The sequence below is a fragment of the Grampus griseus genome (genome assembly GCF_964374135.1).
Source record: "Grampus griseus genome assembly, chromosome: 18".
In the NCBI taxonomy this organism is placed as follows: Eukaryota; Metazoa; Chordata; class Mammalia; order Artiodactyla; family Delphinidae; genus Grampus; species Grampus griseus.
In genome coordinates this window covers 28,710,873-28,738,214 of record NC_139012.1, presented here as the reverse complement: position 1 = coordinate 28,738,214, position 27,342 = coordinate 28,710,873, and the positions used below count along the sequence as shown (strand labels likewise).

The 27,342-nt window shown below is 36.4% G+C and overlaps 1 protein-coding gene across 2 annotated transcripts in view; it reads right to left on the bottom strand.

Annotated features, from left to right (window-relative positions):
• The window catches only part of MYCBP2 (MYC binding protein 2), a gene marked incomplete at its 5' end in the record, with an annotated part of 273,021 nt that overhangs the window by 11,556 nt on the left and 234,123 nt on the right, over positions 1-27,342 (bottom strand). The window contains 14 exons of one of the 2 annotated variants that reach the window (XM_082675380.1): positions 1,158-1,259; positions 2,994-3,113; positions 4,431-4,527; positions 6,633-6,916; positions 7,626-7,892; positions 8,947-9,027; positions 18,249-18,347; positions 18,667-18,906; positions 20,010-20,075; positions 22,137-22,361; positions 22,531-22,687; positions 23,746-23,906; positions 25,178-25,327; positions 26,176-26,375. In XM_082675380.1, coding sequence (XP_082531506.1) covers positions 1,158-1,259; positions 2,994-3,113; positions 4,431-4,527; positions 6,633-6,916; positions 7,626-7,892; positions 8,947-9,027; positions 18,249-18,347; positions 18,667-18,906; positions 20,010-20,075; positions 22,137-22,361; positions 22,531-22,687; positions 23,746-23,906; positions 25,178-25,327; positions 26,176-26,375 — 2,249 coding nt within the window. The remainder of the gene's footprint in view (positions 1-1,157; positions 1,260-2,993; positions 3,114-4,430; positions 4,528-6,632; positions 6,917-7,625; positions 7,893-8,946; positions 9,028-18,248; positions 18,348-18,666; positions 18,907-20,009; positions 20,076-22,136; positions 22,362-22,530; positions 22,688-23,745; positions 23,907-25,177; positions 25,328-26,175; positions 26,376-27,342) is intronic. The other variant, XM_082675381.1, reaches the window with a different exon arrangement.

Genomic DNA, 27,342 nt, shown 5'->3' with positions numbered 1-27,342 from the left:
AAATCTGAACGTTAAACAGAATTATGGCAAGTGTACTTAACTATAAAAGCCCTCGGGCTTCCCTGGTGGTGGCGCAGTGGTTAAGAGCCCGCCTGCCAATGCAGTGGACACGGGTTTGAGCCCTGGTCCGGGGAGATCCCGCATGCCACAGAGCAACTAAGCCCGTGTGCCACACAACTACTGAAGCCCACACACCTAGAGCCCGTGCTCCGCAACAAGAGAAGCCACCGCAGTGAGAAGCCTGCGCACCGCAACGAAGACCCAACGCAGCCAAAAATAAATAAAATAAAATAAATTTATATATATTTAAAAAAAGGCCTCAGAATCCCCAAATCAATGATTAAATGCGCTATGGGCACTCAATGATTAACAAAATAAACATGTATACTTTTCTTAGCGACTTAAGAAAATTTCTTCCATTATATTCAAACATTCTGTTTGCTAAATTAATAAATAATGCATTTTTGAAACTTGGATGTTAAAAAGAAAATGCTGAAAGGGCCTGTATAAAGTTTTTCCTTCCAGTGAAGCGAGGGATACTTATCAAACCCACTTTAAGTACATCTGTGAATAAATGGTATATCATGTTGTTCTCTTACTACTTTATTTCCTTCTTATCATAAAACCGATTACATTTTAGTACAAAATCTAGATATAGAATCAGAGTCTGGCTAAAACCAAACTTTGATATGATGCAAACATGACTCAGAGAAGAAGGGAACAGTTTTTTAATGTAATTAAATCCCCTAATATACTATGAAGAGGGAACCCTAAGTGAAATAGACTTGTGAGATGAACTTGGGCAGTGTGACACAATTTTTCAAGAGTTCCACTAACTGTGTATTTTGACACATGAAGTCCTTTTTTTTTTTTTTTTTTTTGCGGTACACGGGCCTCTCACTGTTGCAGCCTCTCCCGTTGCGGAGCACAGGCTCCGGACGCACAGGCTCAGTGGCCATGGCTCACGGGCCCAGCCGCTCCGCAGCATGTGGGATCTTCCCGGACCGGGGCACGAACCCGCGTCCCCTGCAACGGCAGGCGGACTCTCAACCGCTGTGCCACCAGGGAAGCCCCTAGAGCCCTTTTTTTTAAAGCTAAGCCAAAGCTTACTGTAAAGAAAAACAAGCTAAATTTTTATAAAATAACTCTGATCTTACCATTTGTTTTTGTTGTCCATCCTTTCCCATCCATCTCCCTGAGGAGAGGCGATCCACGTGGTCCTGGTCGAGAACACACAACGACGCCAGAGCAAGCCAGAGCTGCCGAAGGGAAAGGCTGTTACACTACAGAGCGTGGGGTTACGCCTTACAGAGCACCCACCGCCACAGCTCAGTGAAGGCTAGCTGGACTTGAAAAGACGTAGATCCCCAGTGGCACTCAAGTCTTCCTGGTGTGGTACCAGGTAGCCACGCCCTCTACTGTGTGTGCCATGCACAGAGTAGGCACTCAAACACATACTGAGTAAATGACTGTTGCTCTGATGAACCATTCTGTTGTCTACCTGACATATAAAATTAACCTTTATTATTCTGATATGTAAACAACATATCAATACATAAATTTACATATTTAATAAACCAATGCCTTCTACACATTTTCCAACTAATATCTGCTTGAGGCATTAAATTCCAAGGAAATCTCTATGCCTCTAACAGTCTAGCACTATGCTGGGTACACTTTGTTAGAAATAAGTAAACGTCTTACAAGCGTTAGAAAATTGCCCTCAAAAATACTTTAAAACTTTCTGAGGCTTAAAGAGCAAGCTTCATTTTTACATAGAATAACATATTTCTTCATCACTGAAGAACAGAAAATAATACTTAACTGTCTCAACTCTGAGAAGTGCATGTGAGCATCACTGGACATGAAGAGTAAGGGGGAAATAAAATAGGGAAAGAGAAGCCAGAAGAAAAAGTTATGCAAGGAGAAAGGGGAGAGCCGACTGAAGAACGAGTGCAGCGTATACGTGGTGGGAAAGGTGACTGTCAGAGCAGCTGCTTCAGAGGCACAGTCACTGGAAACATGGCATAAACTGGCTTTTTCTGCCCAAGGGAGATAAAATGTATCTTCTTTTTCAGACTTCTGAGGATTAACTTAAGCAATTTCTACCAGCTTTGACTTCTTCCTAACCCTGTCACAACTGCCCTGCTTCAAGGAAATCTCAAATCTCTTTTGGAAGTATATGGGACATAAAATTTGGTAGATTACAATTTACAATAGATTACATCTCATCTGAAGGATGCAATCTCACTTCCTAAGAGATTCTGCCCCATTGTGCCCTGGGCACACACTTTCTGCTTTTGAAAAGTAAGGCCTACACATTCAGTAAGTAGGCTACAGGACTCTATTTTAGGACAACTGAGTTATTACAGAAGGAGTAGGCAGGGGCCTTGTCTTTAAAGGACCTTCAGTCTATCACAACGTCATGCTGACACTAAAATTAACAGTAAACACATCATCAGAAAGGCAGTACACTGACATATAGGTAATTTAGCTTTTTTTTAATGAGTATATCCTTAGCTCCCTAAATAATAACAAAAACAAGTGATAAAGAACACGTAACAGTGAACATTAAAAATTACCAGGCTTAGCTTATAATTCAAAAAAGCCCTTCATACTTTTTCAATAAATACAATATTTGGTAAGAAAAAAGAGTGAGGTGGGTAGGGGAGGGATGGATTGGTAGTTTGAGATTAGCAGATACAAATTATTATACAGAGAACTGACAAACAACAAGGTCCTACCGTATAGCACAGGGAACTACATTCAATGTCCTGGGATGAACCATTATGGAAAAGAATGTATAGATAGATAGATAGATAACTGAATCACTTTGCTGTACAATAGGAATTAACACATTATAAATCAACTATACTTCAATAAAATAAATTTTTTAGAAAAGTAAATTAAGCTGGCTTATTGATTTAAATTTGTTCAAATCTGTTACTGAAAAAGAACATGCAGCAATATAGACCAAATGAAAGGAAACCTACCCTAGTTGTTGCAATACATCTCACTGGAGATCTAAATTCTTCCTCCATCTTGGTCAAGGCAATGATGGTTTCTGCAATGGCATTTTTTGTCACTCGGGACCACGCTTCTGACAAATGACCCTAATGAGCAGGACAGAATAATTTAATAAACAACCAGAGAGGTATAATCAAAGGAGCAGATTCTGTTCTCTGAACATCTTTCACCAAAAAGGAAAATTTATTTGCTAGTGGAATCTTAGATCAAGGGGCATACTTTAATATAAAAATCCTTCACAACTATATGAACAATTCAACTTCTACTTACTATTTTGATGATTCAAAAGAAAAGTAAATAAAAATTTAAGTTCTCAATACTCTTCTCTTACAGAGTTCAAGGGCATTTCATCTTACATGTAGATAAAAACATAACAAATACTAGGTTGTCTATGACTGAGAAATTCTGATCATGAAAACCTGTTATTTGACACGGAGCTCATACAGCTAAGCTAAGTGCTTTAGAAGAATATTACTGGAACCTGAGAGCATAAATGGGTTTAAATTACAACTACCTTAATTTGCTAATGTGATTTTTACTGAACACCAACATGTTACTCCTAGAGAGTTTCAGTGTTCCTAAACATCTTTCATAAATATTTTCATCCAGTGAAAAGCCTATTTACTCAGAAAGCCTATTTGAGAATGGAAAAAATTCTCCATTTCTCTGATTGAGGAAATATCCAAACTGTTGGGAAAAGTGACAGAACTTCATATTTCCCCAGAATATCCTTACTCGTCTCATATCTACACACTATCAATCTTTAAAGGGACAGTTCACATTCCAATTCCTCCTCTTCCAAAATGCTTGCCGTCTACTCTACCTCTCAGGAACCTATCATCCACAGTGTCCTGCCCTCCTCGGGCTGAACTCCTGGAAATACAATGGAATGTGAGGAAACTAACATGGAGCAACCAGTGAGAGCCAGGCACTCTGAGAAGTAATTCCCTTTCCTCCGTACTCCGGGATCTCCCTGCAAAAGCAACACCTAAAGACAGCAGTACAGGACGTTCATAAACTGTGAGAACTAAAAGACAGCGAGAAACCTTTGCTCTGAAAAGCCCTTTTTTTCCTTTAGGCTCTTGTGCTCAGGCTGTTTTTTTAGGGTTCAAAGAGTATACTTTTTTTTTTTTTTAAGTTTTAAAGTCTTAGAAGACTTATGTGATAATTTTCAAGTAAATTAATTGGGAAGCTTGAAATGAACATAGTTTACACAAAGGGAAAATTTATCACCAGCTGGAAAGACAGATCGTGAGATAGTGAACCTACTAAATGGACCTTGTAAGTAAAGCAAAATAACATGAATGTTCTCTCAATTCAGCAGAATGATTATGCTACTCCTTTTGTTAATCAGGTTCCTACTGTACTTCACTGACATAATGATCAGGAGGATGGGAACTTACTGCCGCCATATCCTTAACGAGTTTAATGATGATCTCTGAGATCTGGGTAGGAGTTGAGCCCTTCATCCACCAGTGACTCTCACCTCGTCGGATATAACTACAAGAAAAGTCAGCGTTTGTAAACCAATCAGTGAGAGTTACAAATGAATAAGATGAAAACTGTTATTTCAGCATGCAGCATTTTAATTTTTAAAATGATTCAACCAGTCAGGACATTTTAAAAGAAAATTAATGACAACATTATTTGTAATCCACCTCTTCAACCCCAAGGGAGTAGCTATTCTGATATGTGTTCCCTTTCAAATATTTCACTGTTTACATATTATTTTTGTATGCATCTTTTAGAACAGTACTATTCAAACTATATCAATAGAACACAAACTATTTGTTACCAGTCCACATAAAGATAAGAGCTTGCACCAGAATATGTCAACTATATCACTGAGCATACAGCAAGTCCCCTACATACAAGCCTTCAAGTGACAAACTCTGAAAGATGCAAACGTGCATCTGGTTCCAGCAAGGAGCCAGAACCTGTGCCATCAGCATCAGGCGTGAGTGAAATTGCAGCTCGCCCTCCGTCTCCTGTTGCTGACGATCCTTCAGCTCTGCCACCTCCCACCTCCTCTCCCTCCTCCTGTCGGTAACTCTTCTTGTCTGTTCACTCGATGCCAGCCCCTGTAGGCCTGCCAGCTGTTGTACTATAGTACTGTACTTTTCAGGGTACTGTACCCAGTAAGATTAAAAATGTTTATTTTTTTGTGTTTGTTTTTTATGTATTATTTGTGTGAAAAGTATTGTAAACCTATTACAGTACAGTACTATATAGCCGCTTGTGTTAGTTGGGTACCTAGGCTAACTTTGTTGGACTTAATGAACAAACTGGACTTACAAACGCGCTCTTGGAATGGAACTCATTTGTATGTAGGGGACTTACTGTACTACTGTTTAGTTCAGTTCACATTTTTTTCCCCTAGGAAGACTATCCAGATGAAGGACGCAATATACTTATTTACATTCTAGTGCTATTTGCTTAATGTTATGAATTGGCTCTTTGACTAGCATCTGGAATACCAGATGTAATACCAGATGACTAGCATCTGGAATACCAGATGTCTCTAATCTGCTGCTGTTACACACAATTCTATAACAAACAGCCCTGTATATATACCCTTCTGCACATGTATGAACATGTTTGAGAGAAACAGTTCTACAGAAGTAGAATTGGTAGGTCAAAGGATATACACATTTTAAATACAGTGATATGTTATCGAACTGGCATCCAAAAAGGTTATGGCAATTTACACTAGATGTCATAAAAACTGTCTATTTCTTCATAATTATGCCAATGCAAAGATATTTTACTATTGTTTTAATCTACATTTCTCTGAATACCAGTGAGGTATCTTTTCATTTACTTATTGGCATTTGTAACTTTTCTTCTCTGAAGTGACTACTCTTGGCATTTATTTTTGTATCAGTTGTTTGTCTTTTGTTTTCATTGATTTATAGTCATTCTTCTAATATTATGACTAATAATTCATTGCCTACTATATAAGTGTTAAATATTTTTTTCCAAGTCAGTTGTTTGTATTTTAAAAGTATTGTCGATCAATTAAGTTTCACTTTTATGTAGCCAAATCTCTGAGTCTTTTCCCCTGTTACTTTTGGGTTCTGTGTTTTATTTAAGGACGTCTTCCCAAATTGAAGATTACAAAAATATTCTTCTATAATTTGTCCTACTAGAGTGTAAAAACAAAAATATACAAACCTTTAATTGATCTCAAGTTTATTTTGTAATGGTGTGAGGGCCTACAGTTTGGTTTTTTTTTCTTTTGTATTTGGGAAGTACTCTAACATCATATACTCAGCAGATTTTCCTTTCCCCACTAATTTTTTAAAAAATTTTTTGGCTGTGCTGCACAGCATGTGGGATCTTAGTTCCCAGACCAGAGATGGAACCCATGCCCCATGCATTGGAAGGCGGAGTCTTAAACCACTGGACCACCTGGGAAATCCCTCCTCCTTAATTTGAAAAGACACTTTTATTATACACAGCATTCTCTTTCATACATGGGCCAGTCATTTATGGCTTCTATTTCTGGTAAATAAGCAAATAAGAGGGAATTTGAAAGGTCTGGATTCTTCAAACAGTAGCTTACTCTGTTCTATTTTTGTACCAAAACATATGCAATGACCAACCTGGAATTGAAAATCATTGGAAGGGTAACTGTTGTAACTCCTTTGCCCACGGAGGTACCAGCTGTTCCTGTGATGGTGGTTCCTTTGGCTTTTAGCTGTACTGTGAGTGCTTTGGCAATGCATCCTAGAAACATGTCCAAGATACCTAGCTTATTCCAATCTCCTTTCTCTGTTGAATGAATAATATCACTGATATCTGCTGGGGGGAGGGATTTCACTCCTATAATGCTGGCCAGACGATTAGGGGTGACTTCAGGCAAAACTCGTCTTAGTAAGGAGGTCACCTGGTAAGAAAAATAAAAGAATCCTATTTAAAGATTTGGGATTGACATGTACACACTGATATATTTAAAACAGATAACCAACAAGAACCTACTGTACAGCACAGGGAACTCTCCTCAATATTCTATAATCATCTAAATGGGAAAAGAACTTGAAAAAGAATAGATAACGTATATATGTATAAGTGAATCACTTTGCTGTATACCTGAAACTAACACAACATTGTTAATCAACTATACACCAATATAAAATAAAAATTAAAAAAAAAAGATTGGTGTTTTAAAGTTTTCATCTTTTTTAATGAGTCTAGCTGCTGTTCTATGACTTCAAAAGCTTTGAGAAGGACAGAGAAATGATTTAAACATGATTTAATTTCTCAAGTGGTAACTACCACTCCAGAGCAGCAAGAAAAAAAAACGTCGCTTACTTGGTCATTATATACATTATATATCTCATGAATAACATATTCAGTAGCAGAATACTCTTTTATCACAATAACACATTACTAAAATGGAACATATTATGTTCTTCCATATTCTCATTACAATGAGTCAAAAACAAAAAACATGGGGTTAAAATACAATCCAAAAACCAAAACATAACAACAAAAAATAACCAAACAAAAACCCCTGATTCTCTTTGCTAGAGTAATTTTTTAACAATGTTTCAAGTAACAAAATAAGCCTACAGGTAAGTGGTGTGATCAGTCACCTGTCTCTGGACGCGTGGAGAGGCGGTGTGGAGCAGTGAAAAGAGGTCCTGGAGCAGAGTCAGCTGCTGGGCCAGATACTGCCGGCCCACGTTGGAGCCACTCAAGGCTAACACCATGGAGAGCAGCTCAAAGCAGTAGGCATCGGAGGAGGCATCTTCATCGTTGGGCTGCGAGTTGGCATTTTCTTTGCTTGATATGGCATGTTCCCATTCTTCACGAACTCTGGTGGCTTCCATGCGAATAGCCTGGACGATGTGAGCACACACCTATTTGAGGGCAACATAAAGAAAATGTAAAAACATTATTTGTAAGGCCTAGTTAAAACCAAAACAAAACAAGAATACTAGTTGATAATTTAATACTCTTCCTCCCAGTTAATTCTCCATCATACCATTCTCTTAACTCATCTTAAAAACAATTAAGGAAAACTAGGCAAACCATGATTAAAAATCTGAGTATTTAAATCAACTAGTATAGAAACAAATTATATACTAGTTACCAATTCCCCTGCCTGTGGTTTAAGACATGAAATGAAAACAAATCACCATATTTAATCACTTCTAAGACACATTTCCCCCCACACGCTAACATTTCTATTCATAATGTGCTTTATAATTGATGCAATTCATAACTTAATTGGCTGCAAATTTTTTTAGCGATATATAAAATAACAGCACATTTTACAATTGGTAGCTTCTTAGATTCAATAAAATGCTGTTAAAAAGATAAAGCACACATAAATCTATGTGATTACTTAAAAGATTTAATGGTGTTGAAAGTTAAAATAATGGCCAATTTAAAACCTAATTCAAAAGTCAATATTTTATTTGACTTCTGAAGGGCTAATTTTGTTATGTAGGCACCCCTAAACGAACCCCCATTATATGAATGATCTAGGCTACTCCCCCATCTCCTGAGAGTTAAAAATATTAACACTGGTTTAGTTAACATTATAATTGCTCAGCAAAATAATTAAAAAAAAATCAACCAACAAACAAAAAAACAGGGGGGGAAAGGAACACAGAAAATGCAAATGAAATCTGATATAGCTGGGTACTTGACACCAAAATTTAACAAGCTACCTGAAAATGAGAAAAACAAAGAGCAGCAAGGTAAGAAAGTTAACATTCATAACAAAATCTTTAAAGTGATGCAGGTATGCTAATATGCTCCTTCCTCTCTAGAAAAAGGCAGACACATTCTGCAGGACCTATGAAAGAGTCAGCATAGAATTGCCTCCATAAAGTTTGGAAAATGCTTTACACCCTAAAAACAAACAAACAAAAATTGATGAAGACAATGAAATGGCTGTTAACCAACCTGTTTTTGTAGGTTAGTCAGTTTACTCCTGCTGAATATGATTCCAACCATATGTTCTTTCAGGTCAGCATCTGAAGTTGCCTTTATACAGCAAAAAGGAAAAAAAGGAAGCGGGCTCTTTCAATAAAATATGTATATTTGACATTTTGAAGCATCTTGAGAAATAATTATGCAGGTATTTTTACAAGGTGGATTTATTTTAAATGGAGATCTGTAATACTAGGACAAAGGATAAAAAGCTTGAAGAAATCACTGTTGGCTAAGGTGGCTATAAAAAGGGCAAAATTTCTGAATTTAAGAAATCCAGAGAAGTATACTTCACGGATTTCTTTAATCTAGTCAATCTGTGTCAGTTTGATTGAATCTATTTCTCAACTCTGAACATTATTAGTTCATATCCTACATTTGGTTATGAGAAGAGCAACTCAGGAAAATGACATTTGGTTAAAAGGAAAGTGTCTTAAGAAAACTCTCTGACAATGGTGGCCTTAAATCAAGCTACTCCAACACCAACAGTAAACAAGCATATCATAAGAAGAAAAATGAAGGTTGACGTTTTATAGTGCTTAGCATGTGTATGGCACTCTCTCAAGTGGTGGATAAATATGAAACACATAAACACACAATCTTATTTAATCCTCACAAAAACCCCATAAGGTAAGATCTGATGTTTTGTCTGTTTTACAGGTAAGAAAACTGAGGCAAACCACCCTTGTATTAGAATTAAAAATAACTCTTGGTTTCACTTTTCCGAGGATCGAGAAAGCCACAAGAGAATATCACTCCCACCTTAACAATGAGAAAAGCTGATAATCTACAAAACCATAACTTTTTGGGTGCCCATCAGAGAGCTGAGATGGGCAAGCAGGTAACTAAAATCTAAAAAGACAAATCCATATAGTTGGACACTTCAAAATTCTTTCTGTATCTGACAGAACAAGAAAATGAGCAAAGAAACAAAAATCAGCAAGGTTCTTACAGACCTGAACAAAACTATCAGCCAAATGAATAAATCAATATTTATAGAACCCTTCACAGAACAACAGCAGAGTTCATATTCTTTTCCAGTGTACATGGATATTCACTAAACTATACCATACTATGAGTCAGAATTCAGGTCTTAACAGTTTTAAAAGGGATGAAATTATACGAAATTTATATATATTTTTTACTGTGATAGAATTAAACTAGAAATCAGTAATACAAAGATATCAGGAAATCTCCCAAATATTTAGAAATTAATTACCCAGGGGTCAAGGAAGAAATCAAAATAGAAGTCAGAAAATATTTTAAATTTAATGAAATGAAAAAAACAATGCACCCAAATGTGTGACACTAAAGCAGTGCTTAGAAGAAGATTACAGCATTACTTATATGAGAAAAGAAAGGTCTCGAGTCATCATATTAGGACCTTAGGAAACCAGAAAAAGAACGAATCAAAGCCAGAGCAAACAGATGGAAAGATATAATAAAAGAAGATACATCACTATAGAGTCTAAGGATAATAAGAGTATATTATGAACAACTTATGCCAATAAATTCAGCAACTTAGATGAAATGGGCAAATTACTTGGAAGACACAACTACCAAAGCTCACTCAAAAAGAATGGGTAACTGCAATATCCCTGTATCTACTAAGGAGAGTAAATTTGTAGAATAATTTTTTTTTTTTTTGCTACTTAAAATACTAGTAGATTATACATTAACAAATGAATTCCTTTTAGATAGGATGGCCTTTTAACTTCTTTCATAATTCATTTTGCTTTTTTGACATACCATACTATTCATTCATTCAAAGCATACAGTTCAATGGTTTATATATTATACATGCACAAATCAGTGCAACCATCACCACAGTCAATTTTAGAGCATTTTCATCACCCCAAAAAGAAACACTGTGTCACTCAGCTATCACGCCTCTCGTTCATCTTCTTTTTTATTAAAGAAAAATAAACTGCATATAAGCAAATACAGCATATCCATTAACAAACATAGCAATATATGGATTATTTTACTTAATAAAAGAAAATGAAAAAAGAAAAATACGTAAGAAATCCATTCTGATAAAAATTCTCAGCAAACTAGAAACAGAAGGAACCTCCTCAAACTGATTAAGAGCAGTTACAAAAAATCTATGGTGAAAGACTGAATACTTTCTTTTTACGATCTAGAAAAGGAAGACTAATCTCACTACTTTTATTCAACATGGTAGTGAAGGTCTTAGCCAGTGCAGTAACATAAGATTGGAAAAGAAGAAGTAAAACTGACTTTCTTTGAAGATTACATGATTATCTATGAAGAAAATCCCAAAGATACTACAAAAAAGCTTCCAGAACCAATAAATGAATTTAAGGGGACCAGAGGATATAGGTTTAATACAAAAAGTCAACTGTATCTTTATACACTAGAAATGAATAACTAGAAAGTGAAATTAAAAATATCATTTACAATAGCATCAAAACCATGAAATGTTTAGGGATCAATTTAATAAAATGTGTAAGACAGGTACACAGAACTGAACTATAAAATACTGCTGGCAGAAATTAAAGAAGATCTAAATAAATGGACAGACCTAAATAAATATCATATTCATGGACAGGAAGACTCAATATTAAGATGTCAATTCTCCCCAAACCGACTCAGCACTCTGGTGCAATTCCAATCAATATTCCAGTAGGTTTCTTTTTATTTATTTATTTATTTGTTGGGGAGGAAGAAATTGACAAACTGATTTTAAGCTTTCTATGGAAATGGAAAGGACCTGGAATAGCCAAAACAACTTTGAAAAAGACTTGGTTGGAATCTTATCTCATGATTCTCTATAAAGCTACAGTAATCAAGACAGCCTGATGCTGGTGTAAGAATATATGTGTAGATTAAAGAAACAGAATAGGGTTCAGAAACAGACCTACATATTTACAGTGAACTGATTATTGATAAAAGATAGTCTTTTCATCAAATGGTAGTAGAATTGAACATCTACATGCCAAAAAAATGAACCTCAACCGTTAGCTCATACTGTATAGAAAAACTTGAAATGTATATAGCTCTAAATAAAAGAACTAAAGTTCTAAGGTTTCTAGAAGAAAACAGGAGAAAATCTTTGTGACCTTAATTAGATGAGACACAAAAATCATGAGTCATTTAAAAAAATAGATAAATTGGACTTTATCAAAATTAAAAACTACCTCAGAACAGACTAAAGAAAAAAAATGAAGAGAATTGAGGACAGTCTCACAGACCTCTGGGACAACATTAAACACACAAACATTTGAATTATAGGGGTCCCAGAAGAAAACAAAAAGAAAGGAACTGAGAAAATATCTGAAGAGATTATAGTTGAAAACTTCCCTAATATGGAAAAGGAAATAGTCAATCAAGCCCAGGAAGCACAGACAGTCCCACATAGGATAAATCCAAGGAGAAATACGCCAAGACACATATTAATCAAACTATCAAAAATTAAATACAAAGAAAAAATACAGAAAGCAGAAAGGGAAAAGCAACAAATAACATACAAGGGAATCCCCATAAGCTTAACAGCTGATCTTTCAGCAGAAACTCTGCAAGCCAGAAGGGAGTGGCAGGACAGATTTAAAGTGATGAAAGGGAAAAACCTACAACCAAGATTATTCTCACCAGCAAGGATCTCATTCACATTCGATGGAGAAATTAAAACCTTTACAGACAAGCAAAAGCTAAGAGAATTCAGCACCACCAAACCAGCTTTACAACAAACGCTAAAGGAACTTCTCTAGGCAGGAAACACAAGAGAAGGAAAAGACCTACAATAACAAACACAAAACAATTAAGAAAATGGTAATAGGAACATACATATCGATAACTACCTTAAATGTAAATGGATTAAGTGCTCCAACCAAAACATACAGACTGGCTGAATGGATACAAAAACAAGGCCCGTATATATGCTGTCTACGAGAGACCCACTTCAGACCCAGGGACACATACAGACTGAAAGTGAGGGGATGGAAAAAGATATTCTCCATGCAAATGGAAATCAAAAGAAAGTTGGAGTAGCAATTCTCATATCAGACAAAATAGACTTTGAAATAAAGACTATTACAAGAGACAAAGAAGGACACTACACAACGATCAAGGGATCAATCCAAGAAGAAGATGTAGCAATTGTAAATATTTAGGCATCCAACATAGGAGCACCTCAATACATAAGGCAAATGCTAACAGCCATAAAAGGGGAAATCGACAGTAACACAATCATAACACCCCACTTTCACCAACGGACATATCACCCAAAATGAAAATAAATAAGGAAATACAAGCTTTAAATGATACATTAAACAAGAAGGACTTAATTGATACTTATAGGATATTCCATCTGAAAAACAACAGAATACACTTTCTTCTCAAGTGCTCATGGACACTCTCCAGGATAGATCATATCTTGGGTCGCAAATCAAGCCTTGGTAAATTTAAGAAAACTGAAATCGTATCAACTATCTTTTCTGAACACAACACTATGAAACCAGATATCAATTACAGGAAAAAATCTGTAAATACAAAAATACAAACACATGGAGGCTAAACAACATGCTACTAAATAACCAAAAGATCACTGAAGAAATCAAAGAGGAAATCAAAAAATACCTAGAAACAAATGACAATGAAAACATAACGATCCAAAACCTGTGGGATGCAGCAAAAGCAGTTTAAGAGGGAAGTTTAGAGCAATACAATCCTACCTCAAGAAACAAGAAACATCTCAAATAAACAACCTAACCTTATACCTAAAGCAATTAGAGAAAGAAGAACAAAAAACCCCCAAAATTAGCAGAAGGAGAGAAATCATAAAGATCAGATCAGAAATAAACGAAAAGGAAATGAAGGAAACGATTGCAAAGATCAGTAAAACTAAAAGCTGGTTCTTTGAGAAGATAACCAAAACTGATAAACCATTAGCCAGACTCATCAAGAAAAAAAGGGAGAAAACTCAAATCAATAGAATTAGAAATGAAAAAGGAGAAGTTATGACAGACACCGCAGAAATACAAAGGATCATGAGAGATTACTCAAAGCAACTATATGCTAATAAAATGGACAACTTGGAAGAAATGGACAAATTCTTAGAAAAGTACAACCTTCCAAGACTGAACCTGGAAGAAATAGAAAATATAAACAGGCCAATCACAAGCACTGAAATTGAAACTGTGATTAAAAGTCTTCCAACAAACAAAAGCCCAGGACCAGATGGCTTCTTCACAGGCGAATTCTATCAAACATGTAGAGAAGAGCTAACATCTACCCTTCTCAAACTCTTCCAAAATATAGCAGAGGGAGGAACACTCCCAAACTCATTCTACGCGGCCACCATCACCCTGATACCAAAACCGGACAAAGATGTCACAAAAAAAGAAAACTACAGGCCAATATCTCTGATGAACATAGATGCAAAAATCCTCAACAAAATACTAGCAAACAGAATCCAAAAGCATCTTAAGAGGATCACACATCATGACCAAGTGGGGTTCAGCCCAGGGATGCAAAGATTCTGCAATATATGCAAATCAATCAATGTGATACACCATATCAACCAGCTGAAGGATAAAACCATATGATTATCTCAATAGATGCAGAGAAAGCTTTTGACAAAATTCAACACCCATTTATGATAAAAACTCTCCAGAAAGTAGGCATAGAGGGAGTTTACCTCAACATAATAAAGGCCATATATGACAAACCCACAGCCAACATCGTTCTCAATGATGAAAAACTAAAACCATTTCCACTAAGATCAGGAACAAGACAAGGTCACCCACTCTCACCACTATTATTCAACAGAGTTTTGGAAGTTTTAGCTACAGCAATCAGAGAAAAAAAAGAAATAAAAGGAATCGAAATCAGAAAAGAAGTAAAACTGTCACTACTTGCAGATGATGTGATACTATACATAGAGAATCCTAAAGATGCCACCAGAAAACTACTAGAGCTAATCAATGCATTTGGTAAAGTAACAGGATACAAAATTAATGCACAGAATTCTCTCGCATTCCTATACACTAACGATGAAAAATCTGAAAGAGAAATTAAGGAAACACTCCCATTTACCACTGCAACAAAAAGAATGAAAATACCTAGGAATAAACCTATCTAAGGAGACAAAAGACTTGTATGCAGAAAACTATAAGACACTGATGAAAGAAATTAAAGAGGACACCAACAGATGGAGAGATATACCATGTTCTTGTACTGGAAGAATCAACATTGTGAAAATGAATAAACTACCCAAAGCAATCCACAGATTCAATGCAATCCCTATCAAACTACCAACGGAATTTTTCACAGAACTAGAACAAAAAATTTCACAATTTGTATGGAAACACAAAAGACCCCGAATAGCCAAAGCAATCTTGAGAAAGAAAAACGGAGCTGGAGGAATCAGGCTCCCGGACTTCAGACTATACTACAAAGCTACTACAGTAATCAAGACAGTATGGTACTGGCACAAAAAACCAGAAATCTAGATCAATGGAAGAGGACAGAAAGCCCAGAGGTAAACTCATGCACATATGGTCACCTTATCTTTGATAAAGGAGGAAAGAATATAAAATAGAGAAAAGACAGCCTCTTCAATAAGTGGTGCTGGGAAAACTGGACAGCTACAGATAAAAGAATGAAATTAGAACACTCCCTAACACCACACACAAAAATACACTCAAAATGGATTAAAGATGTAAATGTAAGGCCAGACACTATAAAAGTCTTTGAAGAAAACATAGGCAGAACAGTCTTAGGACATAACTCACAGCAAGATCCTTGTTGACCCACCTCCTAGAGAAATGGAAATAGAAACAAAAATAAACAAATGGGACCTAATGAAACTTAAAAGCTTTTGCACAGCAAAGGAAACCATAAACAAGATGAAAAGATGGCCCTCAGAATGGGAGAGAATATTTGCAAACAAAGCAACTGACAAAGGATTAATCTCCAAAATTTAAAAGCAGCTCATGCAGGTCAATATCAAAAGAAAAACACCAAACATCCCAGTCCAGAAGACCTAAATAGACATTTCTCCGAAGAAGATATAGATTGCCAGCAAACACATGAAATTGAGTTATTTGTAGTGAGGTGGATGGACCCAGAGACTGTCATACAGAGGGAAGTCAGTCATAAAGAGAAAAACAAATACTGTACGCTAAAACATATATATATGGAATCTAAAAAAAAAAAAAAATAGTTCTGAAGAACCTAGCGGCAGGACAGGAATAAAGACATAGACGTAGAGAATGGACTTGAGGACACAGGGAGGGGGAAGGGTAAGCTGGGACAAAATGAGAGAGTGGCACTGACATATATACACTACCAAATGTAAAACAGATAGCTAGTGGGAAGCAGCTGCATAGCACAGGGAGATCAGATCGGTGCTTTGTGACCACCTAGAGGGGTGAGATAGGGAGGGTGGGAGGGAGACGCAAGAGGGAAGAGATATGGGGATATATGTATACGTATAGCTGATGCACTTTGTTATAAAGCAGAAACTAACACACCATTGTAAAGCAATTATACTCCAATAAAGATGTTAAAAAAAAGACCATATTTAAAAAATAATAAAAAAATAAAAAGGCTACTTTCTACAGGGTTCCATTAAATAACACCTGGGAAAAGGCAACATTATAGGGGCAGAAAATATCTCAGTGGTTGCCAGGGGCTAGGAATGAGATGAGGGGATTGAATGCAAAGGAACAACGAGGAAATTCTGGGAGAGATGTGTTTTAAAACTTGCTTGTAATGATTTCACCACTGTATACATTGGTCAAAATTTGAAACGATGCAGTTTAAAAAGATGAATTTTTTGTATGTAAATTTTACTTCAAAAACCTGACTTATAAAATGATTCCCTTAAAAGTTATGTTATCTCACCACCATCGAACCACTAGCATAACCTTTCCTATTCAATCTTAATGCCTCAGCATACACTCTCCTAGAGTTAGGCCAGCCTCTTCAAGGCGCCCTTGCTCCCATCCTATTAATCTGACTTTCATCCATTCTCTTTCAGGTCTAACACAAAGTCTAATATCCCCCAAGAAGCCTTCTCTGGCCACTCCAGGGCACAAACAATAACCTCAATGTACTCTGAAATCCTGATATGCAACTGATGTGCAATTTTTCACACATTTAGTAAGTAGATTATATACTGTAGAGTATTCCTGTTGATCTGTTTTTGGGAGGGAGGGGATGGACTGTTCACATCTAAGAACAGAAGGTAAGCTTTTTGAGGGCTTGTAAGGTTATTTAGCAAAGAACTGACATTTGTTAAGATTCAGCTGATTTAATGAGTAGTTACTCAGTCTTGCAGTCATGCAAATATCTCCTAAAGATGCTGAAAAAAATCACCAGCGTTTATGAAATCCCATTTTTTTTTTTTTTTTTACAGAACCCAAACAGAAAAATGTGGATGATTTAGATGCTACTGTATCAGAAGGCACAGGGTTAGCCTAGGTAAGTCCTTGAAATTATCTTTCAAAGGGCTGTCAAGTTGATTATTTACAGCATCTAAAGACACAAGAATATGAAGACTAGTCAGGGTTGACCTCTCTTTTTGAAAATGGATGAGGTTCTCCTCTTAGATCTAGTGCTTTAGTTTAGACCAAATAAGTTAGGCAAATGAATTTTAGAAGAAATTTCAAGAACAGTATAAAGAACAGGTTATTCCAATAAAAATTTACTGAACACATGTGTGTTTATGCCATGGTGGATATAAAGACAAACCAGACATGTACTTGGTCTTTAAGAAGGTATAATTAAGTAGAAGATATAAAACATGTATACAAATAAACCTAACAAGAGAGAAACCAAGAAGAGACACAGAAATTACTATGAAGCTTAGCAGAGGACATACTACTTTGTGTCTTCTCCGCGACCTTCTTTATGATTTCCCCTGAACAATCATAAAGGAGGCTCATGGAGAAGACAGTATTTTTGAGCTGAACCGTGAAGGACAGAGAAGATGGCGGAAGGCGCACAGCACAGTCAATGACGAAGCTGATTTTACAAGTGCCAACATTAAAACACAACAGCCCAAGGTTTAGAGCAAATTTTGTTGTTACTTAAAATACCAGCTAGATCATACATGAACAAAAAGTGAATATCTTCTGGTAGTTCCTTCATCTTCTTTCTAATTAAAGTAAAAACTATTAACTTTAGTTTTAGTTAAAGATACAGAAACTAGTATCCCATATACATTAAAATACACAGCAGTACATGGATTATTTCAGTGAACAAAAGTAACAAAGTGAAATAAATATTTTTAGAATATAAATAAATACATTGTATACTTTTTCTTCTCCTTCAGGTGATGACAATAGTGCTTTTTCCTCTTGTTCTGGTGTGGGTTCAGCATCTCCAGAGATGAGCTTTCCAAATACCTGGTGCAGAAGAGAAGGAGGTGAGAACAACTCAATGGCAGAACCTCCTCTGAGAAGGCTAGAGAGGAGTCAGTAGCTGGCTCTGTGCGCTTTATGCTACTAGGCTATTCCTACTGCACACCTCTACTCTTCAGGAGATGAATGCAAAGTGAAATACAAGAATTCAGGGCTATGAGAAGAAAAAAACGGGCCACGTTTGTAGCCAGCAATCTCTAACAAGCTTTCCAAAATACTTTTTTTAACCTCTTGATATTACTGTTGAAGTAGTATATTATTTCAATTTATCCTGTGCTAGAAAATGTGTAGTAAGGACACTCACCTGTGATGTAATAAGTCTGAACACTCGTAGAGTCTCAGCTTCACAGTTCCTTTGCTGGGCCACGCTGGCTGAAATCTGGCCAGCAATTTTTGTGCTTTCGCCATCCTTCCAGCCCAGAACCTTAACTTGTCGAACTCTCAGTGTATTTTCTGGGCCCTTTAATTCAATTTTGATGATGTGATTATCCCCTCCTGGAAGTTCACTTGTTACCCAACCAATGTGCCTGGAATCCAGATCGACCTAGGAGAGCAGAAAAGGGACAGAAACCTGATACAGGTGTACTACTATTTTATCACTGTCCCAGACTTTGCATTAATAACGGCAAGCTCAAATAACAAATAATTGTAGCCACAGAAAAGCTAATTAGATTATTTCACACTGATTATCTTATTTAAACCTTGTGAGGATAATACAATACTATAGTAGCTACAGATGAAGAAAGTGAGGTTAATTGACACAGATGGCAGACGTCTAGTAAGTGATGGAGTTGAGAATTAAAATGCAGGTCTGCTTACTATATGGCTTCCGAGCACAAGTTACGTTAAGTGAAACCACTGCAAACAATTTACATGACTGTACCTACACTGAATGTAAGTAGAAATACTCACATGATCAAGCAATGAAGTCCTGTTTTGTGCATCTTCACGTGAAAGCACATTTAAAGCAAGGATTTTTGCTGTGCAGTTACTTAATATATTTTACTTTTGAAGAAAAATTATATAATATGTAAATTCACATTGGTCATTACTTATTTCAGTGTATTTCATTGAGAATACAACTTTTTTTCAAGGATTAAATTTCAGTGTACTGTAAAATGGTTTTTGACACTATTCACTCACAAGTAAGTGAGTTTATACAGAATCTCGGTCACATGCCCAAATAGAACTTAACTTGTTTCTAGAGTTGGTTTGTAAATTGATTTTCAACCTGGATATAGTCGCAGTGTTGTAACTGAAAGATTTTCAAGCTACAAGACAACAACCTAAATTTCAACCTGAAGTGTGGGTGAATCAAGGTGACAGTTATGAAGCGGATCTATGATGAATTTTAAGGCACCGTGAGTCTCCGCAGGGGAGCAGGAGTCAGGGTGGAGGGCTATAGAACGGTGTACCTGCTCATCACTAGAGAGATTTAGGGAAATAATGGCTAAGATGTTTAGAACAGAGATGGTTGTAACTATTCCTATACATGGACCATTTGCCAATTGAGTGTTTTGTAAATAGACGATTTCCTATAATACTTGTACTTGGGTGGCATGCCAAAATTAGAACTCAACAGTGGATACTGAGAAGAAGAAATTTCTCCCTGGGCAGTAAAACATTTAATGACAAAGTTTTAATTACCTGCTTTATTCTGCACAAATCTTCTACTGCTTTGCCAGTTAAGAAGGTCATCGAGGTAACTTTATTCTAAAATAAACAATTCAAAATAGTTACTATGCCATGTTCTTGGCTCCAGAACTGACAGTGATTTCTTACAGCCTATCAATATAACATCAACTCTTCTGCCTGTCTTTTACGGTCCTTCCGAACTGACTTCATTCCATCTGTCCAACCAACGACAGTTCCTACAACTCCACTCTTTTCTTATTCTCACAAACTCCATCTTGAATCTCACATTTCAGCCCTCCTCTATGGGCTCTGAGAGAGAAGGTTGGCATTCCCTCTTTTCATCCAAAGTCTAATCATTTAAATTCTATCTTTATCATGAAGCCTTTCAGCAACTTGCCTTGCTACTCATGTGCCATTTTTATCACATTATTCTCATTGTTTCTGGCTGTAAAAAGGAGGAAGACAGGTAGCTTAGGCAACAAATACTTGTGAGTATCACGATGGACCCAGACGGCCTTAGGGACTTGGAGAAGGATATATGAGAGGGATGGGTTCTATCCCCTCGAGATCCTTGTCAAACTAGGGAAGGAACATTAACACACAAAGTAAAATATCAAAAGAAATTCAATACCTTTAAGTACTGAAAAGAGTCACACTGGTACTAGAGCCAGAGACCTTAAGTTTGAGTAAGTTTTATGCCAAGCACATCAAGAAAGAGACTGACATACTAATTCCTTGGAGAGCTGCATACTTTAAGTGCTATAGGCTGATGCAATTCAAATCAACAAGTGCTGTGTTTATGGCAGTGTGGTGGGCAGGCTGCGGGGACACAGAGGTATGTAAGTCTTAATGATGCATATAAATTAGAGGAGGTTTCCTAAAAGAAAAGCTGATGTCAGCATACATACTGGGGCTTTTAAAATGAATATTATATGATTATCTCTCATAAAAGACAAAAATGTCAAATTGAGTGCAACCATTGTTTTGAGGGAAAGTGTGTCCTAGCTTACAACATGCATCAAAGATAACACTGCACTGAGCAGTGAGTTCCTGACAGAAAAATGTTTTGATTTGTTATATCTGACTTTCAAGTAAGATAAAGTAGTTGTACCAACTGGACTGTTGGTGTCTCAAGAGGAGGTAAGCTAGTGATATATCAGCTAAGCCTTTATTCCTTATTCAATCTGAGCTGATGGACAGAAGTTGGGGTGACCGTGGATGGCAAGGAGTGCTCTGACTGCACACTGAACCTCTGGGGTTGGCGTTCTCCATACAGGAGACCCAAACCCATCACTTTGGCTGTCCCTGGGAAAGGAAATACACAAATGGGATCAGAGCAGCTTAGCAATGGCCCAAGGGGACTTATTAATACTATATCTGCTAGCAAGCCACTTCCATTCAGAGGGAAAAAAATCCCAAGAAGTATTCTTCCCCAGGAATGGGGTAAAAGAGTGGGAGTTTGGTAGTTGGTGCTAATTTTTTCTTGGCTCTGAAGCACTCAAGTGCTTTTTCCTCTTCAGTGCTTTTTGTAGAAGAGTGCTCAATTCAGTGGAAACATGTAGACAAGCTAGAGCTAGGGAGAACATGAAGTATGATTACTTAGGTTAGTCCAGGAACCTCCCCCAATTCCCTCATGATGGCCGGGGGTGAGGATTAAAAACTGAAAGCTAATTACACTATCGGTCAAAGTGTATTAAGTGCCATCAGAGTAATAGAAAAAAGAACCCAGAGGAGAGAAAGAGTAATTTTTATAGATGAGGTACTGGGAGAGGATTTGTCTATCGGGTCTTAGATTTGGGAAGGTTATGAAAAGCAGAGTTTAAGGAGAGGACTTCCAGGCCAAGGAAATAGCTGAACAGGGGGCATGGAGGTAAAAAATCATGGAATGGATATTTATATTGCTTAGCTATAGCCATGGTATATTTGTAATCAGACCTTTTCTTAGAATTGGTATTCCACAGCGCTCCCAGTCATATTCATCTGTTTTTAGACTTAAGATTTATTTTAGAACTATAAAAATATAGTTTGGTTGGTGAATTCCAGATGAAAATCTCTTTGCTAAAACTCAGAAATGAGACTGCATGATAAATAAAGGTCTGAAAAGAACTAACGAACCACAAATTAAGTTTCCTTTCTTACCCCAAGATCTCGGGAATTGTCCACATGAACAGATACATAGCGGGCATTGATTCCTTTCACACAGTTGATGGTGACGTTCTTGGTTTTGTTTTTATCCTCATCTCCTGATTCCCAGAAGGTTTCTGTGGAACCATCTGTCAAACTGCCAATCATGGCAGGTCGGCTAGAAGTTTTTATGTCAACAATGCTGGTTAAGTCCTTTAAGCACATTACAATGCATAATTCCTACCAGAAACAAATATACATAATTATAACACTCAAATGGACATCTCCCATGAAAATACAATGAACAGACATGAGATAAGAAATAGCAGCAAGAATCAAATTATTTAGAAGTAATTTTCAGTTTCTCCTTCAATACATCGTTGAGTATTAACGATGCTGAATTACTGACCTGACTCATAGCCTCAAAGCCAGACTGTATGCTGATGCTGAAACTCTCTTCACTGTCTCCATCATCTGATTTTGACAAAATATTGTTAATGTGATGAAAGACATTGCTCTGATGGAGGAACTGGTGATCAGATTGCTTGAATTTCAGACTCCAGCATCTAGAAAGGCATAAGTAATACATTAAAAAATTCTTTTTCGGGAACCTCTAAGGGATTCCTGGAAAAAAGCACTCTGTAGCTAATATTTCAAGAAATCTTAATGCTCTAGGTACAAAAAATACAAATTTTAAAAATTCAAGAAACAAAATTATTTCTACTGGCTTTTATTCATTCCTTTTTTTTTTTTTGAGAAATAAAGGTCATTTCTTTCGAACAATATAAATTCTAAGGAAAGTTCACCCATTTTCAAACTGGATACATGAAGGTCAAGGCTACAGAAGCAAAAAAGGTAACAAATCAGTTTTGTAGACAAGTGTTACCCCAACTATAAGAGCCTCTTAAATGTATTAGTCTTACAATTCCATACTAATCCCACATAGTATAACACACTTTGTACTTCAAAAATCTTGTGAGGAGGAAACAAAATCTCCTCTCTGCTGGTCTTATCGTTAGGCATGTGGGTAGCCAAAATCACTCCTTCACCCTATTTCTTATAAAAATCAGTGGAGGATTTATTTATATGTGTAGTCTAGTACCTGGCTCTACTGACAAGGTCCACAATGTAAAAGTAATGTTGAATCTCAGCAGGTCTGGACTTAAAAGGAGGTGATGCTCTTCAATGTAGTTTTAGGATTGGCTGCATATGACTAGGCTCTGTTTCTCTTGATATTCTTTTCAATTCAAAATCCTATTTTGATTTCTGTTTTTGAGATTTCATTCCCTCTCCCTTTTTGTGACATTTAAGACTGTACTGTTGAGTAGCACTGAGACACGTGACTTCGGGTAGAAGAGAGGGGAAAGTGAGGAAGACTGTTACAGACTGTGATAATTTAGAGGACTAAGTAGTATATTATCCACATTTTACAGAGGGGCCAACAGGCACGAACTAAGAAGAAGGACAATTCTAAATTATGACAGTCATGAGGGGGGCACCATTCACATAATGCAGGTATTCTCTCTATCTTACTATTTAAAGAGGTCTTTCAAGCATTTTGTGCTTTGACTACTCCACAAAATCCCTTTTCCAGGGTACCAACAATACTTAGATATAAGATTACCTCAGGGCCATTTGCTGTAACGAACTGCCGCTGGGGAGAGACATCATAAGATCAGAGATCGTTTGAAGTAAGCGGTGAAATGTATGTGGTAAAGGATGAGCAGCTTCCCCTGCAATCACTATATCTGAGAGTGGATGTTCACATACTCTTGTATCTTTCTCCTAAGACAGAAATTGAAAGCAAGTTGATCCATTTGTCTGCTGGAAGGAATTTTCCCCCACACAAAAAATGTATACTTTAAGGATATTCATGTAACAGAAATGTAAACAAAATCAAACCATACCCAAGGCATCCGTTAAGATTAACTAATTATGTTTGTATTATTTTAAAGGAAAACATGATAGGGTCACCTATAAATAAAATCACCAAACAAATAAATGCCACATATGAGTATCAATTCCAGTGTACTCACTGGTCTACTAGCAGAAATGAGCCGTTCCCTTCAGTTGAGCCTCACTCAAATTGCTGACCCACAGAGCTGTAAGCCAATAAGCAAGCGTTTTCATCCACTGGGTTTTGGGGCGGTTTGTTACACAGGAGTAGACAGCCCTCGTGAATGCGTGATAATCTCACATTGTAATTGTGGGTTTTTTTCTGTTTTTACTTGCAGCTCTGTTGATTTTTACTTCTTTAAAGGCTATATTAACCTACATTAACTACACAGAGCTACTCTTATCATTTTGTAGAAAGCCTCTTTATCCCTACTAATAATCATGTCTTGAAGTCTGTTTTTTTCTGATGTTCAACTAGCTAATTTTGGTTGGTATTTACCCAGTATATCTTTTTCTACTTTTAATCTTCCTCTATCGTTATGTTTTAGATGTGATGCTTATAAACAGTATCTAGCTGTTGTTTTTTTCTGCCTATTCTGACAGTCTTTTAAATGGAGGATTTAGTCCTCTACTTTTTTATTCTAGAAATAGAAATGAGGCCCACAAGTCACAGCTACAGAGGTGGAAATGGGGCTGGAATCCAGGCTTCCAGGGTCCAAGTTCAATGCTTTTCCATGATACAGCCTGCCTCCTATAAAATACAAGTCCCTTCTAGCCAAAGGTTTTTGAATTTCATGTCCCTACACAGTATCATTTTCACTCTCTGTACCGTACAGTAATGTAAAGTAGACCGATCCTCTCTGTAGTAATGCTGCCCTGTTCATCTGCCTTATACTGCACTGTGACAGTGTTCATCTTGCAGTTGACTGCTTCGAGACAGTGATGGCTAGGGAGAAGTCAGAATTGACTGACAGCGTTTTTGGAGACAGAAGACTTTCACTCAGCATAGTTAATATGTTGCTCATAGCACTGAAATTTTATTCCTGCCTTTAGGTTATATAATCTGTGAATGACCTCATGAAAATTACTGCACTATCTGAAAGTAGTTCTACTCTTCTATAAAAATATGGACAATTAAAAAAACCAAGAACCTCACTTACTTGTTCTGCATTTTCTTTGTTTGTTTTATTTTCCTCATCCTCCTCTTCTTCTGGTTCCACTGGAGCAGGAGTCAGTGATGCCACAAAATGCCACAGAATATCATGGAGAGAAGTTGTTTGGATGACATTACACAGAAGCCAGTTGAAAGCCTGAATAAATGATGGTTAAATAAGTCCAAGATAAAAAGAAAATATACGAGTGAACATAGCAGGACTTTTCTTATTCGGAAACAAAGAAACTTCCTGGACTAAGTCTTTTAAGGAAAGATACTAGGAAGTCTGATCTTCATTTCACTGAAAGTACACTGAACTTACACAGTCAATAATTTTGGGCCTAATTAAAAAATTAATAATAATAGGGAAAATAATACCTATGAAATGCAATACCAAAATACTTTCCCAAAATACTTTTTATTTCAAAAATTTGTCTTCATATTAATTTACCCATGCACATTTTTTTTCCAACTTGCATTCAGGATCAACACAGAATGTTTCTTAAGTTCTACACAAGCTACCATTTACTTAAATATACTCATATTGCTCTCACTGATGAAATGGCAGGTTACCTCCTACCCATGATAAAGAAAAAAATTTATTATATACAAGTCTATGATATATAGTAATCCATTTCCAGAGACTCAAATAAGTTATTACTGTTAAATTTACAACTCAAAAGTGCACTTTTCATCCCCTTTGCAGGATTATTCTAACTGAAAAGACTCTGTGATTACAAAAAGCTTTTTTAAAAAGATATTATCAGGATTCAAATAATGAAGCAATGCAGAAATAAAGTTTTTTAGAGCACTTAACTATGAAACTCTAAATTCATTTCTATTCATAAACTTGAGTTTAATTTTATTGCGAACATGATATTTTCTATTCACTGAAGTCTCTTAATTTGTCACAATTTCTGTTTGGTAGAAAAGTACATCATTAAATAGAATCATCACATGAACTGTATGATGAATGAATCAATAATCCTATTAATGTATTCTTACCTCCATAGCAAAAACTCGACAAGCAGATTTCCTTAAGGCCTGTTTCATTGCTATTTCAAGACCTTCCAGATCATGATGCTGTATAACAAAGGCTAAAACTGGCCACTGGAAATTTCGTTCTCCTTTGGAAAGAGAGCTGTGGGCTGAGATTAGCCGGGAAAGCTCAGGAGATGGATGTCTCAAGAGGGAAGAACCAACTTCTATTTAAAGGAAAAAAAAAAAGAAAATTATTAACTTTTATAGGTAATACATATGATTAACGTATTTAAGGTGATATTAATGAATAGTATCTAGCTTATTCACTTTAGAGTCTTTGCAGTTTTTTTGTTTTTATTTTTGCAGTTCTGAATCTAAAGTCCACACGAAGTGATTTATTTTCTCCCTAAATGGAATCTACATCTTATCCCCATCATTTTCTGCAGGACTGCTTTATAACAAATGTTACTTCAATAAGAGCTCAAAAATACTTGTTGAATGAACCTATAAATCATTAATATTTGATTTATCCTCAATAATATTTTCCTTGAAGATCTTCAATAAGATACATAATTATTTACCTATAAATATTAGGTCAGATCTTCATTTAGTAAGTGGTTGGCCTGATAAATCATTAACACATTATCCTTTTTTTCCTCTTTATTCTTGAGACAGAATCAATCAGCCCTAGTTTGAGGCTGTTGATACCAATTGGTCCAGATTATCTAATATTTTTACTGATTAAGAGCTAGCCATATCCCCAGTTTTTATTATCTATTGGAGTGGTAGTAGCTACAGGAGTTAAAAGCTTCTATTGTGAGTGGGAAGATCACTGTGAAAGTGTTAAGTCATTGAAACTGCTGGTTCACTGAAGCTTAGTGGAAGGGAGAATGGTAGCAATATTTGGCTTAGATATCTAACAAGTAATGTACTTTAAAGGTCAATTTATTCTTAAATAACACTGGATGATCTCTGGGTGTCTCTTCCAACTGAGATGTGAAATTTAGAGAGGCACATTTATGGCTAAGTCACATAAAAGGAATGTCTACCACAATTTAAAATTAATCCATTCCTCTGCCTTCAAAAATTAGATTTTAGGGCTTCCCTGGTGGTGCAGTGGTTGAGAGTCTGCCTGCTGATGCAGGGGACGCGGGTTCGTGCCCCAGTCCAGGAAGATTCCACATGCCACGG